At 43.0% G+C, this 13,780-nt stretch overlaps 1 protein-coding gene across 1 annotated transcript in view; it reads left to right on the top strand.

Moving 5' to 3' along the window:
* The window catches only part of Dhx29 (DExH-box helicase 29), a 45,193-nt gene that overhangs the window by 15,446 nt on the left and 15,967 nt on the right, over positions 1-13,780 (top strand). Inside the window, 7 exon segments of the mRNA XM_037209437.1 lie at positions 2,033-2,159; positions 3,118-3,276; positions 6,369-6,534; positions 6,936-7,059; positions 8,799-9,413; positions 10,224-10,367; positions 12,700-12,876. Coding sequence (XP_037065332.1) covers positions 2,033-2,159; positions 3,118-3,276; positions 6,369-6,534; positions 6,936-7,059; positions 8,799-9,413; positions 10,224-10,367; positions 12,700-12,876 — 1,512 coding nt within the window.

The following is a 13,780-nucleotide window of genomic DNA, read 5'->3' as shown; positions in this document are numbered from 1 at the left end:
AAGGCAGGTCATGTAATGACGACCTTGTCAGTGGAAGAGCTCTTCACCTCGTGGTGGACAGGGAGCAGAAGAGACTGGAGTCTCGATATCCCCATTAAGGGCACGCTCCTGTTTGTATAATGTCCAACAGGCCCCATCTCCTACTGCCCTACCACCAGAGGCTAGTGACTAAGCCTTACCATACGGGCCTTTAGGACACCTTTAAGATCCAAAACATTAGCAGTGAAAAAGCCAAGTTATAGGAAGAAATTCATTAAAGAAGTGTCTGAAATTATATGAGGAACTTTTTAAAAGTAAATCCCTCACAAAAATAGTATGAGTGGCCAATACATGTTAAAATAATTCAGTGCTACTAGTTATGAAAATAAAAAACTGTAATGAGATACCATGATATATTGACCAAAATGTAGAGGTCAGTAATACCAAGTCTAGAGAGAATGTGGAGGGTAGTGGGGTCTGTCGACCCTCTGTCATGGAGTTAAACACACTGACTATTGCTACAATCCCAGGTAAGGAAAACACTGTCCACCCTCTCCTTCTAAAGTCTCGTCTTAGTCTGCTTATGTTGCTGTGATAAACACCTTGGGGAGGAGAGGGCTTATTCTAGTTTATAAAAGTCTGTCATGAAGAGAAGTCAAGGCAGGAACTGAAGCCGAAGCTGTGGAGGGGTGCTGCTTACTAGATTGCTCCTCATGGCTTGTTCAACCTGCCTTCTTTTACAACTCAGGACCTGCCCAGGGATGGCACTGCCCCCCAGGAGTTGCTGATTTTCAGTCTGTGTTGGAATCCTGATGGAGTTAGACTTAGTGCTGGCCGCAGCAGCAGAGTAGACAGATCTGCCTGCAAGAGTGAGAGTGAGCAGGCGAAAAGGCGGGCTTCCTTCTTCAGTGCCCTTTATCTGGGCTGCCACCATAGGCCCTTCTTTAGGGTGGGTCTTCCTTCTTAAGATCATCTGACTGAGAAAATCCCTCACAGGAACGCCCAGCAGCTTGGGCTTAGTTGATTTCAGATGTTGTCAAATTGGCAGCTAAGATCAGTCATCACACTGTAACTCAGTAATTCCATTTCTAGGTATATAATAAGACCTGAGGTCAGGGTCTGGGAAAACGTGTCTGTTGTTTATAGTAATAGCTAGAGTGTAGAAGCCATTTGATGTCAACCAAAGGGTAAGTCAGTAAGTAAAGAATGTGTGTACAGAATAGAAGGGAATCCGGCACACAGGGTAAGCCTGATGGATCTTGAGGACATTATGCTAGTAAGCTAAGCCAGTCACAAAAATCAAATGCTGTGTGACTCCACTTATGGGAGGTACCGAGACTAGTCAAAATCATAGAGATGGGGGCAGGGTAGAATACTCTTCTAGGGGTTGATGGAGAAAGAGGAATGGGATATTACTGCTTACTGAGTGTAGTGTTCCACTTCTGCAGCATACCAAGTTAGCTGGGTTGTGGTTGAGGTGGCTGCCAGTGACCTGAATGTGTTAACAGCACCAAAGAGAAGAACCAAATGGCAAGATGCATAAGTAGAGGGATGATGGCATCGGTGTCTTATGGAGGAGAGTGAGAAGAATTCGGATGAATGGGGTGGATTTGAGGCAGTAGCTGGGCCTTGGCTTACTCCACTTCAGTGTGTCTACCCACAGAATGGCCCCAGCGATTGGTGGTTGTGCTTACTGAGTTGTGTTTTCCTGTGGTGATAACCGTTGTATCTCCCAGCAGCACCCTCGAGTACCTCGTCTCCACGTGCTGTGGTGCTTATTTATCACCTGCCGCTGCTCACTAACCTAAGGAGGAAGGCAGTCGTGGGGTTCAACTTGCTGCTCTGTAGCTTTTGCTTAGTAGAGTCATAGCCTTGTGTTTTCTGAGTTTTCTTCCACCCTTTTATGTTTCTTAATTGGTTTTGTTTCTCTCTGAGAAGTTCTAGAAGGTGATTTGCTAGGTCTAAGGCTCATAGGTTCTGACACAATGTAGTGGTCACAGATCAACTGTTCTTAGACTTTTTTATTTTCTCTTCATCATTTTATTTGGAAAAGAATCAAAGGTACTTGAACCTTTCAGCCAAACTTCTGGACGCAAAGGAGCAAGCAGCTGCCTTTAAACTAGAGAAAAACAAGCAAGGCCAAAAAGATGCTCAAGAGAAAATAAGAAAGTTTCAAAGAGGTAAGCACTTGCAAGTCCTTACTTGGAGAAGTGTAAGTGTATCTCTGTGTTTTGCTACCAGTTTAGATTTAAGATTGGTTACCTCTTCTATAACAAGCCAAATGATAACTACTGCTGATCTTGTGGACCTTACAGCCTGTTACAACCTCCTAAGTGTTAGAACATAAAGGAGCAACATTATTTAAAAAATGAATGACTATCTTGTAATCAGACTTTATTTGTGGACAGTAACCTATATATTTCATGTAATTTTCAGGTCACCAAATACTGTTTGTGTGTGTGTGTGTGTGTGTGTGTGTGTGTGTGTGTGTGTGTGTGTCTGGTATATGCATGTGTGTGCTAACGTGCTTGCCCACATGTGCACATATGCAAGCCAAGTGCCAACCTCAGGCATCATCCTCTATTGCTCTCTACCTTATTGTGTTGTTCGTTTCTTTCTTTCCTGTGTGTGTGTGTGTGTGTGTGTGTGTGTGTGTGTGTGTGTGATAAAATGCTATTTCCATTCAAGAAATGTAAATGTGATCTTATGTGTACTTTTTCCTAATGAAGGTATTAATTTTTTTAGTCTACTACATTTACTAATTCTTTTTAGAATACATTATGAAAGTTAATAAGTTGCACTTGGCTTCTAACATAGATTCCAAGTAGGAATTAAGTAACGGTTTTTTTTTTTTTTTTAAAGATTTATTTATTTATTATGTATACAGCATGTATGACTGCAGGCCAGAAGAGGGCACCAGATCTGATTTACGGATGGTTGTGAGCCACCATGTGGTTGCTGGGAATTGAACTCAGGACCTCTGGAAGAGCAGTCAGTGCTCTTAACCTCTGAGCCATCTCTCCAGCCCAAGTAACTGGTTTTAAAAGGAAAAGAAGACATACTGTTTTTAAACTGTATTTGCAAAATACAAAGCATAAAAAGCAAATATATAAAACTAAACTATATTTTTCTTGGTAGAAATGGAAACTTTAGAAGACCATCCAGTATTCAACCCAGCCATAAAGATTTCACATCAACAAAACGAAAGGAAAAAGCCCCCTCTAGCCACAGAAGGTCAAGGTGCTTTAAACTTTACTTTATTTGAAAAATCTGCAGCTGCCACTGAAGAAGAGAAAGGTAAATTAGGGGAACATGACTGTTGCTTTAAATTTTGGCATGCTACTTATACTGACAGTAAAATTATGCTTTTGTGGGTTTGGTTTTTTTTTTTTAAGTAATAACAGTTATGATGAGCCATGGGTAGCACTTTGTCATTGCAGAGACGCTGGCTAAGTCCCATCTCTCTCTAGTTCATCCTCCAAACTTGACAGCTAGATTTGAACTATCAACTTGACACTGCCTAGAATCGTGTGTGTAGGGGGGGTGGGGGTGGGGGTGGGGAGAGGGGTGGTTGTGCACATGAGTGCCGAGGAGGCCAAAAGAGGATGCTGGATGCCCTAGAGCTGCAGTTACAAGCAACTGTGAGCTGCTCCACATGGGTGCTGGGAACCAGACTCAGGCCCTCTACAAGAGCGGTGTGTACCCTTAGTCATAGGGAGCTAACACTCCAGTCCCTGGACAAGCAGTCTTATCTTTATCAGATTGGTCTTTGGGCATGTCTGTGAGGGGTTTTCTTTGTTGATAATTGACACAGAAGGACCCGAACTATTGTGAGGGCCCTGTTCTCTGGCAGGCGGCCCTTAGCTATGGAAGAAGGCTAGCTAAGCATGGGGCAGGAGGTGATCAGCGAGAAGCACTCGCCTGAGTCTCTGCTGTTTCCTTGGCCGTGAGTGAGTTCCTGCCCTGGCTTCTCTCAGTGACTCGTGGCGGACCAGCCCCCACACTTACTTACCCAGGAACTCTTGAGGAATGAGGGATAAGAGAGTTAGTTAGAAATAGAGAGTAGAGCCGGCGGTGGTGGCGCACGCCTTTAATCCCAGCACTCGGGAGGCAGAGGCAAGCAGATTTCCATGAGTTCAAGGCCAGTCTGGTTTACAGAGCGAGATCCAGGAAAGGCGCAAAGCTACACAGAGAAACCTTGTCTCGGAAAAAAAAAAAAAAAGAAAGAAAGAAAGAAATAGAGTAGAGAGAAAGCACAGCATAGACTCGGGTGGGCCTGGATCCCTATCCACCAGCCCAGAACTTTCTTCCAAAGGTCTATTTATAACAATGCCAAAGGGTGGAACAAAAGCCCTTCCCCTTGCTAGTTAGACCCATACCAACCCCTTGTACCCAGGCCGGTGGTCCAGTCAACCTCCCATGCAGTCCTGCTGAGTACTGTGACCTGGGAACTGTAAGCAAATAACCCTTGCTTCCCCAAGATTGTCTTTAGTTAGTGTTTTAGAACAACACAAGCAAACTAGGACATGGCTTTTCTGGAAAACGCGAATGCCAGTTCATGTAAAGTCAAGTTCTCTGTTCACACCTTTTGATTTGTTGCTTCTGATTTTAACCTTGGGGATCAAACCCAGGGTCTTGCACATGTAAGCAGGTGCTCTGTAATGGAGCTGTGCTCCTCCAGTGAGAAACTGTTAGTGAGAGCAGGAACAAGTCCCGAACCTCTCATGGCTTTTGAGAGCTTTTGCATTCTGATTCCCTTGTATCTTTCCACGGTTTGCCGGTGTCCTGGCCACTTCCTTCCTGACAACGTTTGTTGTTGGACAGCTCCATTCCTTCATCCATCTCGCTGTCCCTAGTGCCTAGGCGCAAATCAAACAATACAATTTCTTTGACTCCTGAAGTCCTCCATTTCTGTGTATTGCTGCACACACTAGTCATATTCTTTGCATGTTCATCAGATTATATTACAGATCATTCCTATATTAAATAATAGACTTTTTTAAATTTTTCACTTGTTCAGTAATATTTATTGAATCATTATTGTGCAAATAAAAGGAGTTATATGAACAAAATAACCCAACTTCTTCCCTTTTTATTGGTGCAACCTAAGTTTGGAATATGAGCAAGATAAATTGTCTATTTTTGAATTAAGATTTGTGCTTTCAAAGAATGTCGGCTTTTAATAATAGAAAAAGTAGGGCTAGAGAGATGGCTCAGCAGTTAAGAGCTAAGTTTGGTTCCCAGTACCCACTTTTGGTAGCTTGAAATGGCCTGTAACTCTGACTCCAGGGACCTGACACCCTCTTCTGGACATCTGTACTCATGTGCACAGACCCACACACAGGCACACACATACAGACATAATTTAAAGTACAATAATAATAATAATAGAGCAGAGAGGTCTAATTTGAACTGGGACCACCTTGCTGCTAATATTAGCTCTGAGAATAATCTAATAGTCTGACAGATAATCAGGTATTAGCCCGGTAGCAAGTTGGTGGAAAGAACCTCCAAAGAAGAGAGATGGTAAGTTAAAGATCTTAAGGTAAAAGTGAGTTTATAGTGTCACTATAAAATTTGACAGATTTTCTATGATAGACATGTACTATATTTTTGTTATTTGATGTGGTAGTTAATAGCAAAACATGAATATTGAGCACTTAAGATGTGAATGGTATACCTGAGAATTTGAAATCATAATTGATTTCCAACCACAAAGCTGGTAGCTACTAGGCCAGGAATACATTGAACATTTAAAGAATTGCCTGAGGGCCAATGTAATCACAGCATTAGGGAAGAGCAGCATACAGTATATTGACAGGAGTGGACCACAGAAGTCCTTTAGGGCAGTTATCAAGAGTAAGTACTTCATTTTAGATGTACCAGGAAGCCACTGAAGGTGGTGGTGTTGACAGCAGTGGCCATGGTAAGTAGAGAAATGAATGGGATGTGACATATTTTTTTCAGTAACTGTGTGGAGGGTATCCTACCAAATATTGTCATTCAGTACATATGAACATGCATAAGGTCCTCGAGGTCAGCTGGGTGTGGTTGTACACACCTCAGATCTAACACTTCTTCCTGGGAAGAAGACAAGGAGGATCAGGAGTTCAAGATCATCCTTGGCTACAAAGCAAGTTTCAGCTCTTCCAGGGCCATGTGAGACCCTGTCTCAAACCACCACCAACAACAACAGATTTGGGATGTTCTGGGGTTCAATCCATGAAGAGGATTGCATCACCGAGAGAAGAGCAACTTTTCTGTGTTCCTTCTTCACCTGTTCTCCTCAGAAATGCTGTTCCCACAAGGGAGAGCGCGCTGATCACTCCACAGAGAATTTATATTGCTGTTACCATTTTTAAAGAACAAGTCTTTGCCTTCCATTTAAGGTAAAAAGAAAGAACCTCATGATGTAAGAAATTTTGACTACACTGCTCGAAGCTGGACTGGAAAATCTCCCAAACAGTTTCTAATCGATTGGGTCAGGAAGAATCTTCCCAAGAGTCCAAATCCTTCCTTTGAGAAAGTTCCAGTAGGTAGATACTGGAAATGTAGGTATGTTTTTCTGGTTAACTGAATGAACTTTTAGAAAAATGTGAATCTTTCTGTTTCTTGTAAATTATGTAAACATTTAGAAATGTCAGGCTTGGTGGTTCATGATTGTAATCCTAGCGCTGAGGCAGGAGTTCTAGGCCAGCCTGGACTACAAGTGAGTTCAAATCTAGTCTGTCCTATAGAGTGAGACCTTATCTCAAAAACAAAACACAAGTAAGCATTTAAGAAACTCTTAATTCCTCATTTCCTGTACACATTGCTTATAAGTCATTATTTAATGCAGTGCCTTCCATGGAAATACTTACATAATTATAAGTTTAAGTTTGATGTTAGTGAGTTTCTTTTTGATCTGACCTCATTAACTTTTAAGGTTTTACTGTTGTTTTTCCACTTCTTTTTAGGGTAAGGGTTGTGAAGTCTGAAGATGATGTTCTGGTCGTGTGTCCTACCATCTTAACCGAGGACGGCATGCAAGCTCAGCACCTGGGAGCCACATTAGCCCTTTACCGGCTGGTGAAAGGGCAGGTGAGCCCCTTAGGCCTTGATGCTTTAGAGATGAAATGATGGCCGTGCAAGTTGAGCATCCCTCATTCAAAACTCCACAGTCTGAAAGGCTCTAAAACCCAAATCCTTTTCAACACAGTCATGGTGCCACAGTAGAAAATGCTTCACCAAGAAATTTCTTTTATGAATGAAACTATTAAAAGTATGGCATAAAATTACTTTCAGGCTCTCCGTGGAAGGCATATATAAACCAAACCGTTGGTGTTTGGACAAGGCCTAGCCCAAGTCTAGTCCAGTGCATATGTGCCAGTATCCCTACATTTAAAATCCAAAACTTATATTTCCAAGTGTTTGGGATAGGAAGTGCCCATCCTAAAATAAAAGTGTCCCATAAAACTTAATTTTTTTCAACTTAAAAATGTAGGCAACTGGTTCCATTTTTCATCTTTAGGTTTCTATGTGCTTAGAGTTTAAAGAAAGATTACAGAACTACTGAAGGAAGATGCTCTTTGAGAGAATGCAATGCCTATCTCAAAAGTTAGTGTGCCAGCATTTTCTTTTATAAAAAATGTATTTCTCTGTCTTCATGGGAATTGTCTTAGTCAGTGTTCTAGTGCTATAAAGAGACGCCATGACCACAGCAACTCTTACAAAAGAAAGCATTTGGGGGCACTGGAGAGATGGCTCAGCAGTTGAGAGCACTGACTGCTCTTCCAGAGGACCCGGGTTCAGTTCCCAGCACCCACATGGCAGCTCACAACTGTGTGTAACTCCAGTCCCAGGGGATCTGATGCCCTCACACAGACACGAATGCAGACAAAACAGCAATGCACATAAAATAATAAAAATTAAAAAACAAAACTTTCAATTAGGGCCTTGCTTATAGTTTCAGTGGGTTAATCTATGATCATAATGGCAGGAAGCAGGCAGATGTTGCATTGAGTAGCTGAGAGCTCTCCATCCTGATGTGCAGGCGGAGAGAGAGACACTGAGCCTGGTGTGAGCTTTTGAAACCTCAAAGCCTGCGCCCAGTAGCATGCTTCCTCCTACAAGGCCACACCTCCTAATCCTTCCAAATGGTGCCCACTGACTGGAGACCAAGCATTCAGTCACGGGTCTCTGTGGCCATTCTCATTCAAACCACCACAGGAAATTAGCCACTAACTAAGTAGGAGTCCAGACAGTTGTCCTTTTCCAACTTCTGCCCAAGTTCATAATGTCTTCTTTCTTGCATTTTGCAAAGTAAAGTATCATAAGCTATATCTGCTTGATAAACATGGCTGTTGATGTCACAGAGATAGTTGGAGGTTCTTTGGTAGGGGGGAGTGGAGTGGAGGTTCCATTTGGTGTTTGGGTTACAGCACTATACCACGGCCAGGTCTCACCAAGAGCTTTGTGTTTCAAAGTGCTCTGTGGTTCACCTACATAGTATATAGCAGCCCTGCAGGAATATTTAATAAACGTTCCTTCTGCAGTTTACCATGCTCGAAAAGTCAGCCCTTTACAGGTTCTCTGCAGAGACAGGAAGCAGAGCTCTTCACTTCCTCCCCCATAGACACATAGCCATGAAGTCTAGAAACAGGACTGCAATGCTGCATCCTTTCTGAATTGATAGCCCCTGTGTGTGTCTCTTACACTGAGGACTTTCAAGTTTAGGGATCCCAGTACATTTTGCCATATATCAACTTGAAGTTCTCACTTCAGCACTTTGACACCTCGTCCGCAAAGTAAAGCATGGCTGTTGTTCTCCTCCTTTTCAGTCTGTACACCAGTTACTCCCCCCTACTTACCGAGACGTTTGGCTGGAGTGGAGTGATGAAGAAAAGAAAAAGGAAGAATTAAATAAAATGGAAACCAATAAGCCACGGGATCTTTTTATTGCCAAACTTTTGAGTAAGTTGAAGCAGCAGCAGCAGCAACAGCAACAGCAACAGCATTCTGAACATAAAAAAGAGAGCTCTGAAGACCCCGAGGAATCTTGGGAAAACTTAGTTTCTGATGAGGATCTTTCTGCACTGTCCTTGGAGTCGACAAATGCAGAAGACCTGGAGCCTGTGAGGAACCTCTTCAGGAAGCTGCAAAGCACACCCAAGTACCAGAGACTTCTGAAGGAGCGACAGCAGCTGCCCGTGTTCAGACACCGGGACTCGATTGTGGACACTCTGAAGAGGCACCGGGTTGTGGTGGTGGCAGGAGAAACGGGGAGTGGCAAGAGCACCCAGGTCCCACACTTCCTGCTGGAAGATTTGCTTCTGAACGAGTGCGGAGCGAGGAAATGTAACATAGTTTGTACCCAGCCCCGAAGAATCTCCGCAGTGAGTTTAGCCACCAGGGTGTGTGATGAGCTGGGCTGTGAAAATGGACCTGGAGGACGGGTAAGGCCTGGTCTCTCGTCGCCACCTCTGTGAGTGGTGAGCTGACTCTGCTTTGTTTGGGAACCTGTGTAGTAATCCTAGTTCTGGTCATTGACTATTCAGATATGTTACACACTTAACGTCCAAAGAGTAGGCGCAATTCAGATTTGACTTCCGCACACCATAAGTCTTTTCTGAGGAATGTGTCCCTAAGTGGTGTCATTCTTTTCAGTGGACAGAACAGGAAAGGAAGGTAGAAAAAAATATGAGATGATGGAAAAAGAACAGAGCAAATGATGGGGCTGAAGAGGTGGCTCGGAGGGTAGAGGCGTCTATGCACAGGCCTGATGACCTGAGTTAAATCCGGACCTGACAGGATAGCAGAAGAGAAGACAGTCATTCTCCTGTCTCCACATGTGCACCATAGTCTGCACGAGCCTACACTCTTGCACGCCAACTAGAACACCAAATTGTAAATCATCAAGACAAATCTTAGCACTTCATGCAATTGAAAACCATAGACATGCACTTTTTTGGCTTTTTGAGGCAAGATTTCATACTATAGCCCAAGCCAGCTTGGAACTCACTGTGTAACGCAGGCTGGCCTTACACTCACAGTGGCACTCCTGCCTCAGCCCCTTGAGTGCTAGGACTATAGGTGTGAGCCACCATGTCAGCCAGAGATAGACTCTTGGTAATAAACTGCATAGGCGGATCTGCCTGACTATTTCATGGAGTAGCAAGATGAGCGTCTGCACTGCACTCTCTGCGGCTTGGCTTGTTCGCCAGCTCGCTTGTGAACTCTGTGGCTGCTCTGTGTTCTCCCCGCAGAATTCTTTGTGTGGCTATCAGATCCGGATGGAATCTCGAGCTAGCGAATCTACTAGGCTCCTATATTGTACAACAGGAGTTTTGCTAAGGAAACTTCAGGAGGATGGTCTTCTGACTGATGTGTCCCATGTCATTGTAGATGAGGTGAGTAGGTTTTATAATTGTGTCCAGATAAATTCTAAACATGTTTATATTAAAAATGTTTTCTTTGTGCTTACATCAGACACTGTCCAGCTAATGATTTGGTTCATCTAGCAGATGTCTTGTGTTAATGGATTTGCTCCCTAAGTACTGTATCCTGCTTGCTGTATGCTTGATGCTGTTCAGAGGATCACACAGACATAAACACGTGTTCATCGAATCTTCCCAGCAATGCTCAGACACTTTCCTCTCTACCAGTGTGCTGCTGCTCAGCCACCACATTGACACGTCTCATGATTAGCTCTCTAACTCTTTTACAGAAGACAAGAAATCATCAGCATGCATTTTTTTCTCTAAATATTCTTCTTGAATCAAATTTGAGTGCATACTTGAATTATGCTCAAAGTTTAACGTTGCAACTATTTCAGATGTCTAACAACCTACTCAAGTAAACTAATTTGCTAGTATTTTTTTTTTTCAAGAAGAGATATATAGCAATTCTCTTTTCAGAAAGCATTATTAAATGTTCCTAGCAAGGCAGGATAGCTGACATCTGTATATCTCAGCACTGGGTTGGCTGAGACACAAGTTCCTAGCCAACATGGAGCAGTGTGCAACTGTCTTAACATGCAAAAAAAAGAAAGAAAGAAAGAAAAGTCTGATGTTAAGTTTTTTATAAATGTCTATTCATTTACTGAATTTAAATTGCAGTAGTAACAGTTTTGTCCTACTTTGGGTTTTTGAGACAGGGTCTTGCTATGTAGGGGTCCTAATCTTAAAGATGTGTGCCTCGTGAACAGCCAGCTCCAGTTACCTTGTGCCTCTTTGTTTTTTGAATTATAAATAATACTTAGATCACATGATTCTGCTTTAAGATGACTTAAGCCCCAGACAGTGGTTCCTTAATGGTACTTATAAGGTTTACATGGCTATCACTAGGTACCTCTCTAGCTTTATCTCTTGCATATTTTCCATCCCAGGGCCCAAGTCCAGTATTTTAGTTCCTGAACTACATTATGAGTCCTTTTGTCTCTCTGAGTTTTTTAATTTTTTTATGTGTGTTTTGGATGCATACATGTCTGTATACCATGTACATGCTTGTTGCCTGTAGAGGCCAGAAGAGGGCATCAGATCTCCTGGAACTAGAGTTACAAATGGGTGCTCAAGTGGAAGAGTAGCCAACACTCTTACCCCCTGACCTTTCTCTCCCTCCCCTTATTTGTCTTTTTTGGGTACTCGGAATTGAACCCAGGGCTTTATACATTCATTGTAACTTGACCTAATTACTTTCTCTTCCCTTTCCATCCTGTGTTTCTCCTTCTGTGCCAGCACTCAGACTCAGCCGTCGGTTTTCAGTGTCACTGACAAGTTCTCTTACAGTATATCCAGTACCTTCTGTCTTGATTGCTTTTCATCACTTAGCATATGCCACGGTGCAAGGTGTTTACTGTTTGTTAAGCTTTGTTGGTGGGCTTTCCTTTACCTCATGGGTTGTCACACAACTCGGTGAACTTTTCATTATTTGTATGGATGAGTAAGTAGACCCAGAGATATTTATGTAACTTTCCCAAAGTCATACTGTAAGTGGTCAAGCCAACAGATGAACCCAAGGAATTGATCCTCGGGCATGGACGCGTAAGCACTGTTGTCTGCCTTCCAAACAGATTGTGGACATGACTTATTATCTGGATGTACTTTGCTTTTATATGCTTCTGTAGTCTGTTACAAATTAGGACAGAAATGTGTAAGAGTGCAGAAAGTTAGAGCCCAGACTTACATGAGGCAAATACTTGGTATATTCAGGCAGCCTACATTATCTATGCCATGTAGCGAGGTTACAGAGTCCGCTTTCTGTCACCCATGCTTTGTAGTAAACTTAGAGTCACTTGAATGTGTGTGTCAGAGGGCAGGAAAATTCTTTTTCTGCACAGTAATAGAGACCTGGTCAGATTCCTACCGCTCAACTCCTTTTCCTCCTTAGTCTTGTGTAATGGTGATAAAGGACTTTTACCTGATTAGCAGAGTTAGGAATCAGCTGACTTCTCGATGAAACTGGGAGGCAGCCAGATCCTGTCAGCCACAAATGGTGTGATTTCTAAAACTTCTCCTTGTGCACAGTTCTACTGTTGCCGTCAATATATGCTGACCCTTTCCATTGACTCCAGCCTTAGAGAATAAACTGAGTTTTAACCTGAAGGTCAACTTATTTAAAACATACCTTCATCACCCCACGTGTCTTCGTTGTATTTGGATATTAACTTTTAGTAGATTCGGGCATCAGGTTATTTATTCCCAGGCACTAGATGTGATTGGTTTTGTGTTGCCTTTCCATTAGGTCCATGAGAGAAGTGTTCAGTCAGACTTCCTGCTCGTTATCTTGAAGGAAATTTTGCAGAAGCGTTCTGACCTACACTTGATTCTGATGAGCGCCACCGTGGACAGTGACAAGTTCTCCACGTACTTCACACATTGCCCTATTCTCAGAATTTCAGGAAGAAGTTACCCCGTTGAGGTAAGTTTTATGTAGTGTGTGCGTGTGCGTGTGTGTGTGTGTGTGTACCAGTTTCCCAGAACATTGGCCCTTTCTTGTTGTTGTTTGTTTTTCTCTTTTGGGGGGCCACCACCCAGCTCCCAAATAAATCACACAAGGAGGCTTATTATTATTTATGAATGCTCGGCCTTAGCTTGGCTTAGTTTTTTGCCAGCTTTCCTTAACTTAAATGATCCCAACTACCTTTTGCCTCTGGGCTTTTCCATTCCCTTACTTCTGTGAATCTTACTCTTACTCTGTGGCTGTCTGTGTAGCTGGGTGGCCGGCTCCCCCTCCTCTCTGGCTCCTATTTCCTTTCACTCCTCCATCTCTTTTCTTCTCCTGTTTATCCTCTCCTGCCTCACCATTGGCTGTTCAGTTCTTTATTAGACCATCAGGTGTTTTACACAGGCACAGTAACACAGCTTCACAGAGTTCAACAAATGCAACATAAACAAAAGTAACACACCTTAAAATAATATTCCCCAACACTTTCTTCTGAGCCCAGATCTAGTTTCTAGACCCTACAAGTCAGGGGAGGACATGGGAGGGCTCTGATAGTCAGGTAGCTGGTGCTTGCCTGAGGGTGGGAAGGATGGGAAAGCATGGTTAGTGTCCTGATGACAGACCTCAGGAACTGAAACTTACTTCCGCATCAAGTCATGTTTATATGAAAGATAGCACCTGCCAGTAAGGCGCTCTGTTTTCAGCCACCCAGGGGTCTGAGGTTGCCTGTCTACTTTTCTGTCCATGAGTCTTTAGACCTCTGTGTCCATGAGTCTTTACACCCTCTCTGTGTCTGTTATGTTCTTCGATCCCAATTATACTGACAGAAAGCTTTCCCTCATATCTTAACTTGATCTAGTGACGTTTGAAAGGTGAGGCT

The sequence above is a fragment of the Peromyscus leucopus genome, chromosome 11, assembly GCF_004664715.2.
Source record: "Peromyscus leucopus breed LL Stock chromosome 11, UCI_PerLeu_2.1, whole genome shotgun sequence".
NCBI classification, from domain to species: domain Eukaryota; kingdom Metazoa; phylum Chordata; class Mammalia; order Rodentia; family Cricetidae; genus Peromyscus; species Peromyscus leucopus.
This window is presented reverse-complemented; position numbering and strand designations above follow the sequence as displayed.